At 57.9% G+C, this 20,112-nt stretch overlaps 1 protein-coding gene across 10 annotated transcripts in view; it reads right to left on the reverse strand.

Annotated features, from left to right (window-relative positions):
- Positions 1–1,491: 1,491 nt before the first annotated feature.
- The window catches only part of ABLIM3 (actin binding LIM protein family member 3), a 53,360-nt gene continuing 34,739 nt past the window's right edge, over positions 1,492–20,112 (reverse strand). For 2 of the 10 annotated variants that reach the window (XM_064671720.1, XM_064671718.1), the window contains exons 3-20: positions 19,604–19,787; positions 19,091–19,203; positions 16,992–17,118; positions 16,786–16,879; positions 13,073–13,160; positions 12,199–12,257; positions 11,641–11,712; positions 11,105–11,260; positions 9,990–10,019; positions 9,383–9,512; positions 8,433–8,531; positions 6,975–7,025; positions 5,542–5,676; positions 5,224–5,288; positions 4,772–4,919; positions 4,048–4,077; positions 3,531–3,589; positions 2,243–3,022 (exon numbers count right to left, since the gene is read on the reverse strand). In XM_064671720.1, the coding sequence (XP_064527790.1) occupies positions 2,567–3,022; positions 3,531–3,589; positions 4,048–4,077; positions 4,772–4,919; positions 5,224–5,288; positions 5,542–5,676; positions 6,975–7,025; positions 8,433–8,531; positions 9,383–9,512; positions 9,990–10,019; positions 11,105–11,260; positions 11,641–11,712; positions 12,199–12,257; positions 13,073–13,160; positions 16,786–16,879; positions 16,992–17,118; positions 19,091–19,203; positions 19,604–19,787 (2,096 nt within the window). In that variant the 3' untranslated portion in view covers positions 2,243–2,566. The other 8 variants (XM_064671728.1, XM_064671721.1, XM_064671722.1 and 5 more) reach the window with 8 other exon arrangements.

Consider the following 20,112-nt stretch of genomic DNA (forward strand, 5'->3'; position numbering starts at 1 on the left):
AGTTAGTGCTGCTCTAAAGCAGATAGGAGTAGTTACCAGGGAAATGGTGCCATCTCCACCTCAGTCCCCAGCCTCTCCCATGTTGGTGTAAAGCTCCCAGAGCTGGGGTTGCTCCTAATGGGAGATCTCCTGTCTTGAGCCCCCTGCACCCTGGCAAACCCCTGCAAGGGGCCCCACATATCTCTGCTGCCTCACACAGGAACCTTGTGATGGCTTTTTGGGCAACAAGCTGGGCAACATTTGATGGCAAGGAGAGCATTCAATCCACTCGATGGGAGACACCAGGACAGGAGGGGGGACCAGAACAGGCAGAAGCAGAGCTGGCCCTTGGCAGAGTGAAGGCAAAACCCTTGCTGTACCCTCGGAGGAACCCTGCTGACCTGGTTCCTGCAGAGATATCCTACAGCTTTCTGGCCTGTTTGTAACAGTTCAGTCCTGTCACGTGTCTGAAAATTGTGATGGACAAGCAAATAGGAAACCAGAGCACCACAGACACCAGGAAAAATGTTTGTGTGGAAACAACCTTATTAGTTTTATGAAAAAAATAAGCCAAATCCCCTTCCAACCCAATAGTTTGCAGTGGAGGGAATGCTGAATGGCCCTGGGAATGTCATTCCCAGAGGCTTGCAGAGGGATTCATCAGGGACTCAGGGACTCAGGCATCCATGATGGGGTAATTCAGGTAAACCCAGGAGAGGTCCAGCAGTTAGTGGGACTGGCATCCCCACCTCCCTGTCTCTGATCTTTCCCCCAGCTCCCAGCTGGAATACCCCCACGACTCCCCCATGAATGCTGAGGCCTCAGAGCCACGGAGCTGGGGCCCAGGACTGGGTACCCCAGGGTGTCCCCTCTCGACTCTGGATAAACCTCAAGAACAGCAAGAAACTGCACAAGGCAGGAGGTGGCTTTGGCTATTTCATTTAAGAAGAGCTTGGTTTTGGGATGGCCTGGAAAGCTGCCGTTCCGGCACTTTGGGAGGATAAACTGGTAATATGGGGTTTGCAGGGAAAGCCAACAGCCCTGGAGGCATCGGAGCTCAGGCTCTCACCTTGGACATGGGGGTGCACCCAGCTCCCCATGGGGTCCTCAACACTTCTCTGTCCCATGCCCCAAGCTCTGCATTTCTGATCCCAAAGGTGCCCCAGTCATGGCATGTAAAGGCAGGGAGAGCTTTAAGGAGCTCCTACTGAGATCCCACTTTCCTGCAATTGTGCCTGGGGCCTTTTCCAACCCATAAGTAAATACACAGAGCAGCTGAGCAGAGGGGGATGGGACACCCCTATCCCAAACCCATCCCAGAGCCCTGCTCTCCCCCAGCCCTGGGTGCTGTGGCTGCAGCAAGAAAATCCTCCCCCCCTCCATCATGTGCCTGTGGGGCGGCAGTGACAGACGCCAAGTGCTTCAGGAACCATGTGGCTTTAGCTCCCGGGAGAACCCACAGATTGATACAGAAACAAGGCTGGAAAAGTAAAGGAAACACAGAGCATAAAATGATCTGCAAGACTCCAATTCACTCTCAGGGGCGCAGAGGGCACCTCTGCCCCATACAGCACCGAGAATCATGTAGAGCTGCAATATAGAGATCTCTCTATGTATATATTTATAGGTATGTATATATTTATAGTGCACTGCATTTAAAACAGCCGGGCCTGCTTCTTCAGCTCATTCCTCTTCCACAGGGCCAGGCGGTCGAACTCAGCAATGGTCATGCCGAAGATCTGGTAGAATTCCTCCTGGGAAAGGTGCCGCTGGGGAGAGACAGGATGCTGGGCCAGAGCTGGGGACTCTGGCCACCACCCAGGGCCAACAGCAACCACCCAGGCTGGAGGGGCTCTGAGGGCATCTCCTGCCCGCTTGGGGCAATGAGGTGCCACAACTCTCAGCACTTCTCACTCTGGAGAGGGGGAGAACCTGCCTCCCTCCTGCCCCTGCCAAACACAATCGTGCTGTGGGCACGAGGAACAGCTCTGCTCGGCCAGTGGAGCAGCAGGACCACCGTGACAGTGCTCCTGGGGAGACATAGAGATGCTTCTGCACATCCATGAGCCCCTCACAGCCACATGCTGCCTGCTGGGGCTAAAGGGACACCCCATGGGATAAGGTCCCTCTGTGCCCTGAGGAGATTGTCCCCAGTGGAAAAGGCTCTTCTCACCTCTAACCGAGTCCTGTCCACATCTTTGGGCAGCTGGTTCCTCCCCCTTGTCTTCACCAGGAGAAGCTCATAGGGGTATATCTGCACAGGGACAGGAAGACCGTGAGGCAGCTCTGGAGCCAGAAGAAGACAACTGAGACACACTTGGGAATGAGGCCATGGGGACCACTAAGGCAAAACCTCCTCCTGCCATGTCTAGCAGTGTTTGGGTGGCACAACTGACTCCAGTGACTGGATGGGACAAGGCATAGGAGGAACTTGCTCTCAGGGTGATCCTGATCCACCTTAAATCCCCTTGGTGGCTCTGGAATAGCCTGCTCACTCTGTGAAACCAGGAGTGACCCAGGTACAAGTGTGAGTAGGAAATCACACCACAACCACCTTTCTCTGTTCCTCCCCAGGAGACAATTCTGCTCATCCGAGTGCTTGGGACCCTGGCAGGAGGGGATGGACTCTGGTCCGAGCCCCACAGTCCTGGGACGGGGCTGTCATGTAGGGGATGGAGAGGGACAAAGGCAGGGCATTGCAGGAAGAGGGCAAAACTTCCCCCTGAAGAGCCTGGGGACACACAGACACATCTCCGGGACTCCCACCTCTGGCTGACAGCCAAGCCTTGCAGCAGAAGCATCTTACCTTGTACTCTGTGGGGAGAGAGAAAAGAGAGACATGAGCCATGCTGACCCCTCCGCTACCAGGATCTTCCCACCATCCTCCCTCCAGCCTCATTTTCCAGAACTGCCTGCAGGTGGCAGCCCCACAGGATTTGGCTCTGGAATGCTTACAGGGTCCCTGGCCCCGTGGCCCCTTACCTCGCATCCCCCAGTTGACGGCATTCGTGCTGTCGTAGTGGAAAAGCTCAGCGCTGGGAGGCTGTGGGAGGAACAGAGGGAAGAGGAGTAAGAGGGGGTCTCCTCCAGACACTCAGCATGGCATCTCCCATGTTCCCAGGAGAGAAGGCACCCCACCATGCCAAAGCAGGACCCGCTCCCCACACCTGGCAGGGGGGAAACTGAGGCAGAAGGAGGTGAAGTGACAAGCCCAAGTCATACAGAGGCAGGACCAGAGCTCCTGGTCCCAAGCAATCACTAGCCCAGGATATGAAGCAAAGCTCTTGCGCTGGAAAGCAACACCAGTATCTCTCTGAAACATGCCTGTGGAAGGTTCAGGGCAGGCACTGCCTGAACAAGGCACTTTGGACCCCAATAAAGGTCATTTTGGATTGGCACAGGGCAGCAATGACAACAGAGATGCAGAGAAGGGAGAAGCAGGACACCCTAGTCTTGGAAGGGCAGCACTGGGGGCTTTAAGGAGCCTGGGAAGAATGACAAACAGCACAGAGAGGCCTGGCGGCAGCTGGATGTAAGCACGAGGCACTTACCCTGTGCAGCCCATTCCTCCTGTAGGCAGGAAGGGAGGCCGACTTAGAAATGAGGGGATCTGCAAAGAAGCCAGCAAGATGTGTAAGAGAAAATGCAGGGATGAGCCTCACATCCCAGGACAGCACCCACTGGGCCACCCTACCTCTGTGCTCCCACAGAGCTGTCACTACCCAGCTCCACAGTCACCCAGCTCTGTCTCCTTCCAGCTCCAACTCATTTCCAGCCTGGCTTCCTCCTGTGCTGATATTCCTCTCCTGAAAATCCCTCTCCCATGGCAGCCTTCCCTCTTCACTCTTCAGCACAACACATTCTCCTCTCTCAGTTTCTCTGACTTATCCTCTCCCAGTGCTGCCATCAGCTCTGCCCTGGTTCAGCTCTACCCTTGCACAGGCTTTCAAGGGCTCCTTTTTTGCTTCCCTTCTTCCCTCCCTGGTCCCAGCACCTCCTCCAGCTTGGGTTCTGGACTCCCCAGCCATGGGGGACCAGCCGTGGAGAGCTGTAGGGTCACACACTCACCGCTGTCGGCCAGGTAGTGGGTTCTGGGAGCTGCAAGGAGAGCAGAGCCAGTTGTCAGGGAGGACCAAGCACCCCATGCCATGCAGTGCTGCCTGTTCCCAACCCCACGGGTCCTCCTTGGGGCTCCCTGGAGTCCCACAGGGCTGAGGGGCTCCCTGAGCACCTCCAAACAGTCCCAGCTCCATGAGGGCAGACGTGCCATGAAGATGGAGACCATGGAGCAGGCAGGGCCATCTGTGCTGCCAGGCTCTCAAGCACCCCCAGCCCCATCGTAGCCCCAAGGACAGAGGAGATGGGTGCCCTGGGTGCTGTGTGGTAAGAGCAGTGCAAGCAAGGTAGCCCTGAGGCTGCTCAGCAGGTCTGGGGTGCCAGGAGGTCCCAGAGGTGCCATTAGTGAAGCACACGTGCAGCCAGCCCAAACAGGTCAGAGCAACCCCAACGTGACTGCGATGCCAGATTCTCAAGGGACCCTTCAGCCACCCCACGAGGCACTTCACCAGGTTGCCTGGACACCCACTGGGTGATGCCCCTTCCCAGCTGGGACACAGGGAAAGAATGGAGCTCTCCAGAAACGGAAAGAGCTTTCCTAGGCCAACTCTGTGCCCAGCACCTCTCCTCTCCCCTCCCCTTCCTAGTCTCATTTTTCCCTCTCCACCCCAGCAAACTTCCCAGAGGGGCTGGGCCATACTGGGTGGGACAGACAGACAGACAGGATCATCCTTACAGCCATTGAGGGAGCCCTCATAGCCAGTCGTGTGCAGGGCTTCTCTGCTGCTGGCCGAGCTGCGAGGGGGTGTCCAGGGGTCTGCGTAGGAGTTGGACCGAGCCTTCATCTCCTCCCTCAGGATCAGCCTGCCAATGCCACTCTGGATCTGGACAGAGGAGGGAAAGCCATCTTGCACCCCTCCTTTCCCTGCCCAGCCCTCCCTGCCCACTAGCACATCATGACAGGGCATGGCATCTCCTGGCATGGGCTCAGCACCTCCCATCTGCTCCCCCTCCTTCAGATCCTGTGCTGGGGGTGGCCAAGGTGGGGAGAGATGGCACAGGACAGCAGGGACAGTGGTGGCCCCTTCTTGGGTGGAAGAACTAGGCTGAGCCTCCTCCCCAAAGCCAACCAGGGGCGGTTTGCTGTCAGCTCTCCGTCACTGGGCTGTGGGCAGGGACATCACTCACCTTGTGCATGCCCCGGTCGTACCCATCCTCCTCACCACCTGACGAGAACCTCCGGGCCCGGGGTGCTGCAAGGAGACACGTGAGGGAGTCACATGGGGCCAAAAGTGAAGGCAGGTAGGGAGGAGACATTCCCAACCACATGGGGACAGTTGAGTCCCAGGGGCTCCCAGGATTTTAGGGTCACTTTGGCAGGTACTTCAGCCCAACGCCACCTTCAGGTCCAGACACAACTCAGAGCAAGGTTCCCTCCTAGGAAGTAGCTGGGTTTGGGGGCAGGAATGGGTTTCCCTTTCTCATAGTCCAGCAGGCATTTATTACCTTTGGGCGAGCCTTGGAAGGGCCAGTACTCTGACTCGGAGTGGTAGTACGGATCCGGGGAGTAGGCAGGGCTGTACTTGGATGACTGCGCGATATCTTCACTGGTTTTGCTTTTTGTGGCTGCAGAGGGGTTGTCTGCAAAAGGAGCAGGTAGAACTACAGTGAGGGCCTGCAAAAATCCACTCAGGAATGAAGGCAAATCCTCTCCCCCCCCCAGTGACTGCCAGCGACTCAAGGCTGGGACAGCCTGTAGCAGAGCTGGGAATAATCAAACTGCTGACATCTCCTCGAGACAAGGGTGCTGAGGCAGATGGTGGGGACAGTGACAAGCAGAGGGGCTGTCACTGATGCAGCTGGGAAGGGACACAAATAGCTGAGAGCCCACAGCACCACAAGCACTGGCTCCTGCATAGTGCTCACCCCAATCCCAGTCCCACCAGTGCCACCAACCTCCCTGTGCTCTCCTGTCACCTGTAAGTGAGAGAGGGGATGGAGGAAAGCTCAGTCCCAGTAGGGAAAGGGCTCTTCAGGTTACTGCCAGGGGAAGGTGGCAGTGGGCTGTGCAGGAGGGAGGGAGCAGAGGGGCTCTGGCAGGGGTTTGGCCCCCATGGCAGGGACACAGACAGACTGAGCCTCAGCAGCATAGGTGAGAAACCCAGAGGGGAGTTCTGCTGCACCAGAGGCTGGGAGACTCGCAGAGGAAGGAACATCAAGGACAGGAGGTGTAGCAGGGCCATCCCACCACCTCCAGCAGGCACAGGGGACCCAGCCAACAGCAGGTACTTACAGCAGGAGGAGCAGCCAGCAGCAGGGCAGTGGGAGTTGGGCAGGAGGGAAGGGAAAGTCCAGGGAGAGAGAGGAAACACAGTTACTGCTGGGGGGAGCTGGTGTCCCTCTATGTGCAGAAGCAAGTGGGGACAGTGCAATCCATCCCCACTGAGAGACACCAAACACCCTCCCCACCCTGCAACACCTCCCAGGCCTGTTTCACCCTGGAGCATCTATCCAGGATGGGCTGTGACTTTTCTCCAGGGCTCCATGTGAAACTACAAACTACCTTCTTCATCACTTTTCTGAGGCTGCTCTGGCTCCCGGCCTCAGAAATAACGTCCACCCTTGAACCTTCTGCCACCCCATCATTGCCTTGCTCGCCCTCCCACAGCTACCCTGGTGTTGCTGACAGCTTTCTCCTCCATCCCTCATAGCAGGGATGTGGTCAAAAGCGGTATCTTTCTCCCACTGAACCTTGCACTCTCCTGCCCAGAGGGGAGGCAGGAACATCAGACCACCAAAGTCCAGCGCCCAAACATCTTGTCCTGACGCCTGCCCTCACCTCCCACCCTGCCCCTGGACATGACTCAGCTGGACTGAGCCCCATGCTGGTCCTGTCCCCACGGGGACATGGGGATGGACACACAGCAGGCAGATCGTACCATGGCGCTTGTAGATGGGGGGCTTCCGGTAGATGTTACTCTCGCCGGCAGCTGGTGGAAGAAGAGAGAAAGAAAAGGAAGAGAGAAGGGAAGAAGGGGAAAGGAGAGGTCAGTGTGGGCGTGCCGAGAGTGGGCAGGACAGAGGTCCTGCAGGAGACACTACCCCCACAACCACATTTCCATCACACAACCGCCTCCGGGCCCACGTGTCCCAAGGGAGCGCAGCTCCAGGCCGGTGTGCCGGGCAGCAGGAGCGCGGTCCCGGGCAGCAGGAGGGCGGTCCCGGGCTGCCTGCGGGCAGTGGTGAGCAGAGGCCATGCAGTGAGCACCCAGCGTCAGCATGCACGGGTGCGGCGGGCACAGCCAGAGCCGCCGGCCGCCCCTGCCAGCCGGCAGCGAGGCATCACCGCTCACCCTGCGGCGGTTTCTCGGGGTGCCAGCACCTAGAAGAACCGCCTGTGAGCTACCTGGGGTGAGACAACATCAGCCAAAGCCTCTTTCCGCAGCAGAGAGAGAAAAGAGCGAGCTGGGAGGGAAAGCGAACTGGAGCCTGGCGCCGAGAGCTGCAGCCCCCGCGCAGGGGCCAGGCAGCAGAGCTGGCGGAGCAGGGAGGGGGCCATCCATAAACCACTGACCGGCAGCGGGAGGGCAGGGCAGGGCGGGCAGCGGGGCCAAACCCTGGCAGGGATGGGATGGGAGCTGGGGACATGGTGGGGAGCCTCTGGGTGTCCTCATGGTGCTATCCCAGGGCATCAGCTACGCACTGTGGAGAGTCCCATGCTTTGAAGGAGGACAAGGGCAGTGGGAGATGCTTACAGCTGAGTGGGGTTGTCTGGGGTTCTGACCCCCCTGCATGTGCTGAAGGATGACGAGCAGCTCTGCCTGCTTCCCACCCCACTCTCCGTTTCTGCCCGCTCCGTCCCCGTTCCCGTGGACTCTGCGTGGCTGGGAGCGGGTGGTGGCCCTTACCTGGTGGCCCCCTGCAATCCCTGCAGAAGGGGAGCAGGCATCTGGCAAGCCCAGAAGATCTGGGGGGAGGGAGCAGCGGGCCCTAGGGGGAGTATAAAATAGTCATCTGTAGCGGGTGGGTGTGGAAAGGCCTCCGGCAGACACGCTTCGGCTGGTGATCCTGGGGGGAGGCAGGGGAGGGGGCAGGCTCTCACCAGGGGACTCATCTTCGTGTGGGGAGTGGAGGAAGGTCAGGGAAGAGGGAGAAGAGGGATGTTGCAAGGATCAAGCAGACTCCGGGTGGCTCTGGGACCTCCAGGTGGTGATGGGGAGGGAGGAGAGTTCAAGCTGCAGGTCCTGTTTATGGATGGCCTCTAACAGGGGTAGATCCTGCTGCCAGCTGGCTCTAGGCAGGCGGCGGAGCTACGCATGCGACACAGCGGGGACGGCACATGCGGGCATGCCACGGACACGGCGCTTCCCCAGGGACCGGGGTGCTCCAGAGCCTACCTGGGATGTGGAAATGCTTGGGTGCTTGGTATGAGGTTGGAGTGGAGGACCTCACATCTAACTGGCTATAGTAGGGGGAGCTGCGCCCACTCTCGGTGCCTACGCGGTGCCGAGCAGAAGCAGCCATAAGTGACCGAGAGAGAGAACAAGAGGCAGAAGAAAATGGGTGTTAAATGCAGCAGTGTTAGAAGAGCAGGGGCAGCCCATGTGGTTGGGGGCAACCCACAGGGATGTGAGCCGGGCCGTGATCCAGGATAGGGAGTGATGGAGCAGGGGGAGATTTCCCGCATCTCCGGAGGAAGATGGGACGCAGAGGAAACCCCATGTGCAGGTGCTGGTACAGGACAGCCAGCTGCCCCACTGCTGGTGACAGGAAAGCCGAGCGTGCTGCAGAGACAAACCGTGACGGACCCTTGGCGGTGAAGTGCTGGGGTTTGCAGGACCTCTGGACTTACTGACCTCAGGTTTTCCCAGTCATTCCTTCCCAGCTCCAAAGGACAGGAGACATGGCACAGACACACTCTGCTTCCCCCCGACATGCTCCAGGGTGTGCGTGCATGCACGTGTGCACGTGTAAGGACCTCCCTTACAGCACTGGCTGGGCACAAGCACACTCGTGCACACCCATCCCAGAGCTACCAAGACAGCTGAGGGGCTCTTCACCGGATCTGGAGGTCACCTGCCTCCCCACCCCATCCTGCATGAGCCCCAGCTCAGGTCTGAGCCACAAAGCCTTCTCAGCCTTTCCTTGCTGCTCACAAGACAGGAGTCGGGGGAACCAGAGGATGCACAGATCAGAGTTGGTCACTGCCTCCCTGGTGGACGTCCCCCCCCAGGCCTCCTGCTTGCCAGAGGAGAAACCACAGAAGTCTCAGTGGCATTTTGGTGATCCCCACTCCACCTGGGGGTCTGAGCTTAGCTCAGCCTAGGGTTGCAGCTGAAATCCTCACCTGAGCGGTAGAAATGGTGGGGGGACCTGGGGATGGTGGGGGACATGCCCTGGCGGCTGTAGGTGGGGGAGTCGATGTAGCCAGGGCTGGAGGCTCGCCTCTGCCGCGTGTCAAAGCTCTCATAGATGTCCTGGGGATGGGGAAGGTGTGGAGAGAGTGGTGTTAGAGCTGGCAGGAGGTGTCCCATGGATAGGGATCCCTGTGCCTGGGGCAGCCCGGGAGGGTGCTCTGCAGTGTGACACTATGGGCAGTGCATGTCCTGGCTAGAGGGGGTCCCCACCCTGCTCTGCCTCCCCTGCTGCCAAAGCACAGGCAGCAAAGCCCAGAGTTTGAGACCAGGTGACATGTCCAGCCAGAGGCTCTTTCCCTGGAGATCGTCTCCTTGCCCTGTGCTTGGTTCTGCATCCTGGGTCCATTCTGCCAGGGAGGGATTGCACCCTGTTCTCCTCAGGGCCTGAAGGACAGGACTCTCCTGGACAGGGGTCCCACCCTGGGGCAGCCAACAGCTGTGGGGGGGATGATCAGCAGAGCCCCAGCTGTCCTGGGCAGAGGGACATCCTGCAGCAGCAGTAGGTGACAGACCTCCCAGTGCCCGCAGGGGCATTACCTGCGAGTATGGGGAGAGGGTCCCCAGGGACTGGAGGCAGCAGGAGGCAAAGTGGGGAGGAAAAGAGAGAGAGAGACAGCACATGGTTAAGAGGAGCAGTGACAGACCAGGATTCCACAGCAGCTCATTTTCTCCAAGTTACAGCTGCCAGGCATTTAGGGTGGCTGGTGGTACAGGACACTGGGCAGGAAGCCCCTGGCCAAGAAGGGAACTAGCATGAGGAACCAGCAGACTGCACCCCTTCTCAGAAACCTCAGTGGAGCAGCTGCGAGGGGGGAAGGCACCTGTTGGCTCCTGGGTGCTCTACAGTGGGCCATGGCCACGCTGCCTGCACCAAGCCTGGGGGGGCTGGAGGAAGCCAGGCTTTGGGCAAAACCTTGGGGCTGCTGATGTAAGAGATGCTCCTCCTGCTGGCCATCATCAAATCCCCTTCCAAGACTACCTCAGGTGCCCCATCTCTGTGTGAGCTGCTCAGACCTTCTCTTCCGTGGACTTACTGAACTCATCCAGCAGTCCCAGCCTGCCTGGGCAGGCAGGACAGTCCCATGCCACATGCTGCTGGGGCATTATCTCATCACAGTCTTGTGGAAATGCACTGACCAAGCCCCTGCTCCTGCCTGCAGGGCTGGCACCAAACAGGGCAGCCCTGCCGTGCTCCAGGGGTGCTGTGCTGGGCTGGGTGGCCAGGAGGATTGTGTGCCAGGGGCCACGCTCTGGGCTGAGCCTGGGGATCGTCTGTCCCTCCACCCTGGAGGGATGCACATGTGCTGCTGTGTGACCTCCTCCTCCCCCGCTGTGGGCTGTGATGGGCTCCTCCCCTGCCACATCACTCCTCCCACGCAGTGCTATCCCTGCAGTCGGGTCTGTGACTGGTAAGGTCACTGGTGACTGGTAAGGTCACTGGTTTCTTTCTTACTCTACAGAAGCAGCATCAACACTTTATTTTCAGCCCAGGCCCTCTTCCTGGTGGCGATGAGCCTCCGGGAGAGATCCTATCCCCACTCCTGCCTCCCTGCAGTATTCCCACTGGAGTGAGCGAACCCACACACAATTCTCCCCCAAACTGGGGCCTGGTCCCTGTGCATCCCAGCACTGGGCATATCAACACTCAGTACCTCCCCATAGCTATATCTCTCCAGTGTCTCATCCGACGTGTATCTGTGATAGGGCTCGTAGGAAATGAGGTCAGGACGCTGCACTTCATAGATGGCTTTAATCTTGGGAAGAGCTGCCAGGTCTTTGTAATTAAGGATCTCATTATCCACTTTAGCCTAGGGAGAGGGAGAGACAGAGACAGAGAGACAGAAAGGAAGAGGAAGAGAGAAGGAAGGGAAGGCTGGAACGCACAGTGTGGAGCAGGCAGAGCCCACCATCACCCCAGCAGCAGAAGAGGTAAGAGGAGATGCCTGAGAGGCAGCAGTGTGTAGGGGCATAGGAGCTGGGAGGGTAGGACTGTGCCCCTCTGAGTGCTCCTGATCTGTGCCAGTTGCACTGGTGGCACAGCACGGCACTGGGGCAAGGGGACACGGCTTGTCAATGCTGTCCCCAAATGCTGGGCTTGTCCCTGGGGGACACCTCACACTGAAGAGCAGCTCTGGAAACTGCTGATCCCCTCCTTGGGGCCCTGGATGAGGGGCAGAGCTGTACTTACACAGATGACACGGTTTGGGGAGCCAATGCTGGAACCAGGAGGGGAGATGGAGGTTTCCGACGTCCTTCTGTGCTGTGGAGGCAGAAAGGTGGAAGGCAGGTGAGAGCACGGCAAGGAGGGACCCCTGAGCAGGCACATGCTGGGCACAGAAGCCAAATAGTTGTTTTGGGGGCAAAATTTCACTGAAGGTCCAGTTTCTCTGCACTTTCACTTGCTGCCTGCCCGTGCCCATGGCTGTTCAGGCTGCCCTGCATCCAGCTCTCAGGGACAGGTCTGGAGTGGCCTGGCAAGACCCCACTGACAACTGCTCCCATGGCCAGTCAGGTGCAGAGAGGAGTGTGGGCACTGTGAGGGGACTGCTGTGCCCCCTCCCCAGGCAGGTGTCCATGAACAGCCACCACCAGGTGTCCATTAATAGCCACCCACCATCCTCTGGGCAGCCTCGGGAAGCCACTCCAAGCTTAGACCCTGCCACAACAGTTCCCCTCCTACAGAGGGACCTGGGGGCATCCCCTGGGATGTGCCACCTCTTAAGATGCCCCTCACCCTGCTGCCTACCTTCAGCTTCTTCTCTGCTCTGGCTGCCTGCTTGCAGATCGGGTGCCACACTTCAGAGCCTGCAACGCAGCAAAGGGAAAGTGTTTCAGCTCCACACACAGCTCACCCCCACTGCCAGGGATCATCCAGGTTCCCCTGCCATGGGAGAATCCCATCCTGTCCCTGCCATCTCCAGCAGTCCCATAGGAACATGCCTGGTGGGAAGACTCAAGATATTGGGGACTGTTTGTCTGTACTAAGGAATGAAACAGCTCCCAAGCACTGAGGAACAGTGGCCAAACCTACTAAACTGTGACAGGCAAGCAGGGGTTACTGAGAGAAAAGAAACCCTCCCTCTGTGCTGGAAACAGCCCCTAAAACAGGTCTAAGGGCATAAGCTCCTGCCAAAACCAAACCCAAACCATCCATCTGTGCTGAGTGAAAGCCTTATCCCTCCAGTGCTGCTTGCCAGCTCACCTGGACTGGGGGAGCTGGGGATGGACCACCCTCCCCTGGGGCTGGGGAGAGCAGGGAGACAAGCACCCTGCACCCATCCCAGGCTCTGTTCACTGGGAGAAGGCCAGGGACACATCCAGGCATGCCCAGCAGTGCTCCCCAGCTGTGCAGGGAGACTCGCAGGGAACAAAAAGCTTCTGATGAGGAACAGTCTCCTCCAGCTCAGTGGCAGGGAAGGTTTCACGGAGAGAAATGATTGCCACCCTAACCAGGAAGAGTGCAGGTGCTGGGGAGCAGTGGAGGGGGGTATTGCTGCACAAAGAGGCCCTTTCAGTGCCATAGTGACCCAAACCCCAAAGTCCCCCCAGCCAGGACACCCACACACAGCCATTCTGGTCCACACCCCAACACAGGGCCAGGGGTCCCTCCTCACCCCTACCTGTGAGGTACATCTCCTCTCCTTCTGTGAACATCTGGTGGCAGCGGACACATCTGGCACAGGTGGGGTGGTAGTGCTTCCCTCCTGCCTGCAGGGGTGAGCAGAGAACAGGGACCCCTGAGCAAGGCAGGACATGGTGACCTGCTCATGTCCCTGAGGGCGAGTGACCCTGACAGCCCTCGCTGCTGCAGACAATGACAAGGTGAATGGGACAAAACTGCCCGCATTGGCCTCGGAGACCTTCACATCACATGGAGAAAACCAGAGACCTCTTCATCACGAGTGTGTTTCTGACCTGCTGGACTACGAGTCAGACTGTGAATTTTCTGATCTCCTTGAGATTTCCAACACACAGGAAAGCAGAACCAGGAGATCCCAAACCCCCAGAGAAGGTACCCTACAAACCCTAATCAATCATCCCTGCACTCTGCAAATAGCCAAGGCCCTCTGCAGCAGCACTCAGCTAAGCAGCCATGCTTTGCACCAGCTCCTCCTCTACAGCTTTGAAAAAAACCAGCAAATTTGGCCCAGGATGTCACAACAGGGAAGCAGTAAAGGGAGAAGAAGGACCCCAAAGATAAACCTCGCAAAGCAAAGGTTTCTTCTTGCTGCCAGACCATCCCTGGCTACCACTGCCAGCTCCTCCCTAAAGACACTTTTCTCCTTCGGTGGAGCGATGCCCAAACTTCAGTGCTAGTGACATGCTCTTCCCCAGCTGAGAGGAAGCTAGGCTGCTCCTTTTGCTCTTTGACAGGGATAACAGCTTAAATTGGGAGCTTGCTCCCCCTCAAAGTGTCTTCTAGCATTTCAATTATAGGCTCGCTTTCTGGGCTGGGAGCCCAGAAAAGAACTTTTTACTCCCATAATAATCCAAGAGAAGAAGAATTGAAGGTGGCAGAGGGAAGATGAGGCTCTCACAGACAAAGAAGGGGGGTTATGATAGAGGGGGCTGGAGCCAGTTTGAAACAGGGAGAATCAACAGGGAAATCTGCTGTGAGGATAACTGAGAACCTGCTCATGGGTTGCCCATAGAAATCAGCCTGGAATTCAGTGTCCTTGGGGTGAAAATGGCAGCCAGTGGCCTTCCCCCTCCAGTTTATAACAAAAATGAGTGGAAGGTTTCAGTGCAGGCAGGGGAAATGAGTTTGGATTCCTCTTCCTTTCCTCCTTCCCCCATCCCTCTCTGAATCTGGGAAGGGTTTAGTGCTCTCGGACTCTATCAGTACCCTCAACAGCTTGCTGTGCTGACAGTAAGGAAAAAAAACCCCATATATATCCACCTTTTCCTATCTGCTGTCACAGGTCAGATTGTGCTAAAAGGGGATGCTTTGCAGATCAGGATGTGGGTGTTCAAGGCCAGGTTGGATGGGTCCCTGCCCATGGCAGAGTGTTGGAATGAGATGAGCTTTAAAGTCTTTTCCAACATAAACCATTCTATGATTCTAAGATGCCATGTGGAGGGAGACTGGTTGCTCCCCTGTGGTGTGTACCAGTCCAGTCCCAAATTGCTTTTCATCATAAATCTCTCCAAAAGCCACCCAACATCTCAACACCCGCACTCCTCCTGAGCAGCAACCCTCCAAACCATGCACAAACCTTGTTCCTTTTGCATTGTTTAATGCTACAGCTTGTACAAGGCTGGTAGAGGCTGCAAGGGATAACTGCTTGTTATCACTTGGGTCCCTTAAAGACTCATTAATCATCCAAGCCTGGCTGCACAGCTTGGAGCAGTTGGGAATGCCTGAAGGCTGCTGGGATAGCATGAGGAGCCTCCTTAATGCCTAAAATTATTTAAAGGCACCCTTTCCATTTCACACTCTGACAGAAAAGACAATTAAAGCCCCTGGATTTATAGATGATTCAATACTGTGACCAAGCACATACTAGGGAGGGTAGGGAGAGTGGGCTGCAAGGCCTCTGAACCTGGAACAGATGCCCCAACCCTGGAAGAGTTCAAGGTCAGGTTGGACAGGGGTTGGAGCAACCAGGCCTAGTGGAAGGTGCCCCTGCCCACGGCAGGGGGTTGGAACGAGATGATCTTTAAGGTCCCTTCCAACCCAAACCATTCTATGATTCTATGACAGGGGTCTCAGGTCCCCTCTGACTCCTCTCACTATCCTCACACACTGAACATCCCGTACCACGTAACACCCTCCCTGCTCACACTTCTGGGTGGCTGAGGGTGCTCTGTCCCGTCACGGGGCTATCAGGGACCAGACTTCCCAGGGGAGCAGCAGCAGGGATTTGATGTCTGGGGAGCCTCTGGCTTTGCCCTGCTCCATTCAGACATTTGCTGATGAAGTGACCCCGTGATGGGCAGCCGGCCCCTGGCAGCTGCTGCAGTGCTGAGCTCATGCTCCCAGCAGCCAGTGCTGGCACTGCTGCTGAAGCCTGGAGTCAGCAGAAAGCCTTCCCAGGCAGAGGCAGCCCCCCAGAGAGGGGGAAGATGCTGAAAGGTTCCTGGCAACTGGCTCCAGCTTCAGAGAGGTTCCTTGGAAGGCTGGGTGTTCCCAGGACCAGAGAGGGTGATGGTTTCTTGGTAGACTATGAGTGAAACAGGCTGGAGATGTCCTGGAACAACCCTCAGCAGGTTGGAGACCAACACAGTCAGTCACCCAGCCCACAGCACCTGTGGCCTCATCGTGGAGTCACGGTACCTCTGATTTTGGGATACAGCTTCCTACTCCTGCAATCTGGGGATGATAGAGATATGGGAGCCCTTCCCTCCTGCTCAGCTTTGCAGAAGGGGAGGTTGCAGGAGTGACTGAGAATGCTTTCAGCACTGCTGCCTCTGTGTCACCACAGCCCAGCTCCATAGTGTTATCCTTCTGACATCTTTCTCTGTGCCTCCTGAGCCTTTGGGTTACCCTCAGACTGGAATTCTTTTCCCCCTGCACACATTGCGGTATAAACAGAAAGCATGACAGGACATGCCACTTCCAGGAGCAGGAGCCACAGGCAGAAGGTGACCACCTGGCTGCCAGAAAGGACCAGCCCTGATGGACCTCTCTGTCCCTCCCCAACAGCAACCCTTACTCCCCTCACCGGTTGTGCAGTCCCATCATCACCCAAAACACACTCCACAGCCGCCTTGCTGTGGGATCCCTGTGGAATCCCTGCATTTCTCCGTGGCTCTGCCAGAGCAGCTCCTACTGTCCAGCAATGCAATGAGATAAGCCCCCTCTGATTTGGACCACTGAAGGAGACCCCCTGCTCCAATTGCTGGCCTGCAAAGGAGTGTGCCATGGGGACTGCTGCCCATGGGTAGGGTGCTGCAGCCCCTCACCCAGGCTCTGCAGCGGGCAGCCGTGCTGGATATGTTTCCAAGGCAACAGGCAGGCTGCCGGCACATGGATGGGCTCAGAAGGCAGGCTGGGGTGAGTGTGCTGGGGACATCCAGAGCCAGGCATGGCAGCAGCTGTTTAAGGCTAATGTCCCCACATATTGGACTCCAGACATGTCTCACCACATCCAGGCCACTCTGGCTGTTTCCCGAGCTCAGGCATCCAAGCCACCTCTCTTAAGCTCTGGTGCTCCTTCCCCACTCCCACTCTCCAGAGAAGGTGTGTCCACACACCTGCTGCAGGAAGAGCCCTGGCCCCCAGAGATGGAGGGTAGCATGACAGGGAGGCAGGATTAGGCAATTCCCACACCTCCCCAAGGCATGTCCCTATTACAGACCGGGATGGGGTGGCTGTGGCCCCAGAACTCACCTCCAGGACCCGGCCACTGATGTACCGGTCACAGGTCTCGCACTTGATGCCGAACTGGGCATGGTAGTCAGACTCACAGTATGGGATGCCATCCCTGTGGGAGAGGGAGGAGAAGGGGTTAGTAGTGGGTGAGTGGACAGTCCCTTGCTGCAGCCCCAGCCCCTCGGGGCAGAGCCTGGCAGTGCTGCCAGGAAGGTGGCACTCACTTGCTGATGTACTCGCCAGTGAGGATGATCCCACACGTTTGGCACTTGAAGCAGCTGACGTGCCACTGCTTCTCCAGGGCCAGGAGGGACTGGCCTTGCTTGATCTCCTCCTTACAGCCAGCACAGTCTGGGGGCACAGAAGAGGGGGGGAGTGTGGGACACAGCAGGAACACCCAAATCTGCTGGCCCACACCAAGGCACCCCAGTCATCCAACCTGGCACACCCCTCACACCCACAGGAAAACTCTGCCCCAGAGGACTTCACTAGGGATGATGCTGTTATAAACACCCAGCTCCTGAGACCACTCCAGGAGTAGCCTCTTGGGGATCATTTCTTTATGGAAATACACCACCTCTGCTTGTTCCCAGCATATGAACCAGGAGGAAGGCTGGAGCTGGCACCTCTGCGGTACTGCTGGCACCCAGCCACGCACCCGCCACAGCACAGAGCTGGGTCTCCCTGCTGGGTGACAAGTTTGAGCCAGGGCCAGGGGCTATGCTGTCCTGGCAGGTCCCCAGGGCTGCCTCAAGGCAGGAGCAGTGGGAAGTGTCTCGCAACGAGCGCAGCAGAGGAAGGGCTGTGCTCTCCGGCAGCCACGTCCGGCCCCGCTGCAGTATTTACGAGACTCCCTTCCTTCCCTGCTTCCCCTGGCTCCCATCAAGGCTGGGAGCAGGAAGCACATGGGCCTCGGATGCCTGACCTTGACTCTTCCTTGTCCTCTTCTCCCCCTGGGCAGCAGGTCTGCCCGGATGGGATTTCTCCTTAACCCCCTCCCTGCCATGGCACTGCACAGCGGGAGCAGACAGGCTGTTCCACTCAGCCCATCCCAAGCTACTCTGTGCCAAGTCCCCGCCCACTGGACAAAGCTAAGGGGGGAGGATTTGTGACCCCTAGAAAAAAGCAAGCTGAGCCAGGATCCATTTCCTCTCTCTGGTTTGGAGTTGCTCACAGGATTGGAGCTGCAGAGAGAGGCTCACCATCTTCCTCCTAGGGATGCCATCCCTGCAGAGTGCACCAGCATGGGCTCCAGCCCACACACCTCCCCTGCCACCCTTCTGGGTGGCACTGCCAGGGCGACTGGGGCTGTGAGTGACACATGCAGTAGGCAGGCTACATCTGCCTGCAGCTGTCCATGAATAAAGCATGGTGCCCTCAGGTAACCCCGGCAGGGAGGAGCACTGGTGGGAAGGGGATGGGATGGGAAGGGAGAGGAAGGCGAGAGGCAGAATGTGTGGCTGCCCTTCCCCTAGCACTGCTACAGGAGACAGTGGCTGCTGTGGGTCAGGCACAGCCTGGCTCTGGGCAGCTCAGGGTGCGATGGAGGAAGGTGGAGAAATCCCTGTCCTCTGGCTGAGGCTCATTTGAACCCTGCCACATCTCTTAATTCCATCAAGGCCATGGTGAGAAATGGGGGGAGGCAGCTTGAGGGGGGGGCTCCCAGGGGCACCAACTTGTAAGTCAACCCACGCAGCCACCAGCAGTGCCACCATGGTGACAGAGTGACCACAGTCCTGGTTCTGGCCCTGGCTGCAGGACTCAGCTGCAGCAATGGACAAGCTCTTTTGGGTGGATTTGGCCTTGCTTTTGACCTCAGGTTGGGATTACCTTCCCTTCATGCCATGCTTGGCAAGCCCTGGAGATCAGTGCCTGAAGCAGAGTTTTAGCAGGGGTTCATCACGGCGAGGGGATGAGTGTAAAAAGCCTTTCAGTACTTGTAGAGGCAGCAAGGAATGCCAATGCTAGGACAGCCGGGTGAGTAGTCCCAGGGTCTGCACTTGGACACAGACCTTGGTGCAGCCGAGCACAAAGCAACTGACTCAGAGCAAACTCAGCTCCAAAACCTCTCCGTGACCTCAGACAGCGCCCGCCAGCGTGGCGGCACCTGCCCAGGTCACAAACAGGCCAAGGGAGTTTCCGAAACCAGCAGTGACCTGCAATCCTGGGTGGAGCCACAGGACTACCCTGTTCCTCCTCCTCCGAAACCTCTGTGAACACCCGTGGCCCCTAAGCCTGTTTTGTCACCCTCCCCAAGCATAGTCCACAGGCATGAGGTCCCGCTCCTTGTAGCCATCACGTAACAGGAGAGCAGTCAACTTACGGCTCGGCCCGTGGATCTTGATGGGTTTGGTGCTGATGAGAGAGTGGGAGCAGTTTTGGCAGACGCAGTCCTTCCCGCTGAATGTGACCTTGTCTCCGATGGGGAAGGGCTTCCTGTGGCCAAGGAGAGGGGGGGGAGGTGTGAGCTGCTCATTCCCCTGCATGCAGTGCTTGGGGCTGCCCGGGAGCTCCCACTCCAGGGGCCAGTGGGACCCTCGGTGCCAGGGAGCAGAGGGGCTCCAGGCAAGGGCTACGAGAGGAGGCAGCGAGGGTGCACATGTGCTGGGGTGGGAGGACCAAGGGAGGTCTCCAGGCTGCAAAGGGAACGGCTGGAACCATTTCATTGCCGCCCAAGGGTTTCCACTTAGAGAACACAGAGGAAGTGCCTGCTGTGATGCTGAACGGGGCACAAGGGGCTGCAGGCTAATGAAGACCCCTCTGTCTGGTGCACAGCCAAGAGCTGCTCAAGGCTTCTCCAGGGGATCATGAACGCTTGGTGATGATTTCCACTCACCTGCAGGTGCTGCAGACAAAGCACTTGGGGTGGTAGGTCCTCCCCAGGGCGGAGATGACCTCTCCAGTGATGAAGTCCCCACAGCTGTCGCAGCGGGTCCCGTAGAGCTGCTGGTAGTCGTGGGTGCAGATGTACTCCTGGTTCTTAAAGAAGAAGCCCGACTGTGCCAGGTCGCAGCCGCACACTGGAGGGGAGGACACGCACCCGTCACAGGCACAGTGGGCAGGTCCAGCCCAGGATCCCTGAGCCCACTTCTGCTGCCTCTCCAGCAGCAGTCCCAGGGCATCCCTGGGGACACAGCTTCCTGCAAGTATCTCAGAGGGCTTCCCTTCCCACCAGAGGGCTGGGGCCTTCTCCCAGCACCACAAGATGTCAGTGTTGGGCTGTGGCGGGGTGCAGGATGGTACTGCTTGGACAGCAGGGCTGGGCGCTCCCAGAGGAAATCCCAGGGCTGGGAGGGAACCTCTGCAGCCCCCCCCTACACCATGAACAAACAGCTTGGCAGGGCC

This window comes from Pseudopipra pipra, chromosome 15 (assembly GCF_036250125.1).
Source record: "Pseudopipra pipra isolate bDixPip1 chromosome 15, bDixPip1.hap1, whole genome shotgun sequence".
Lineage (NCBI taxonomy): Eukaryota > Metazoa > Chordata > Aves > Passeriformes > Pipridae > Pseudopipra > Pseudopipra pipra.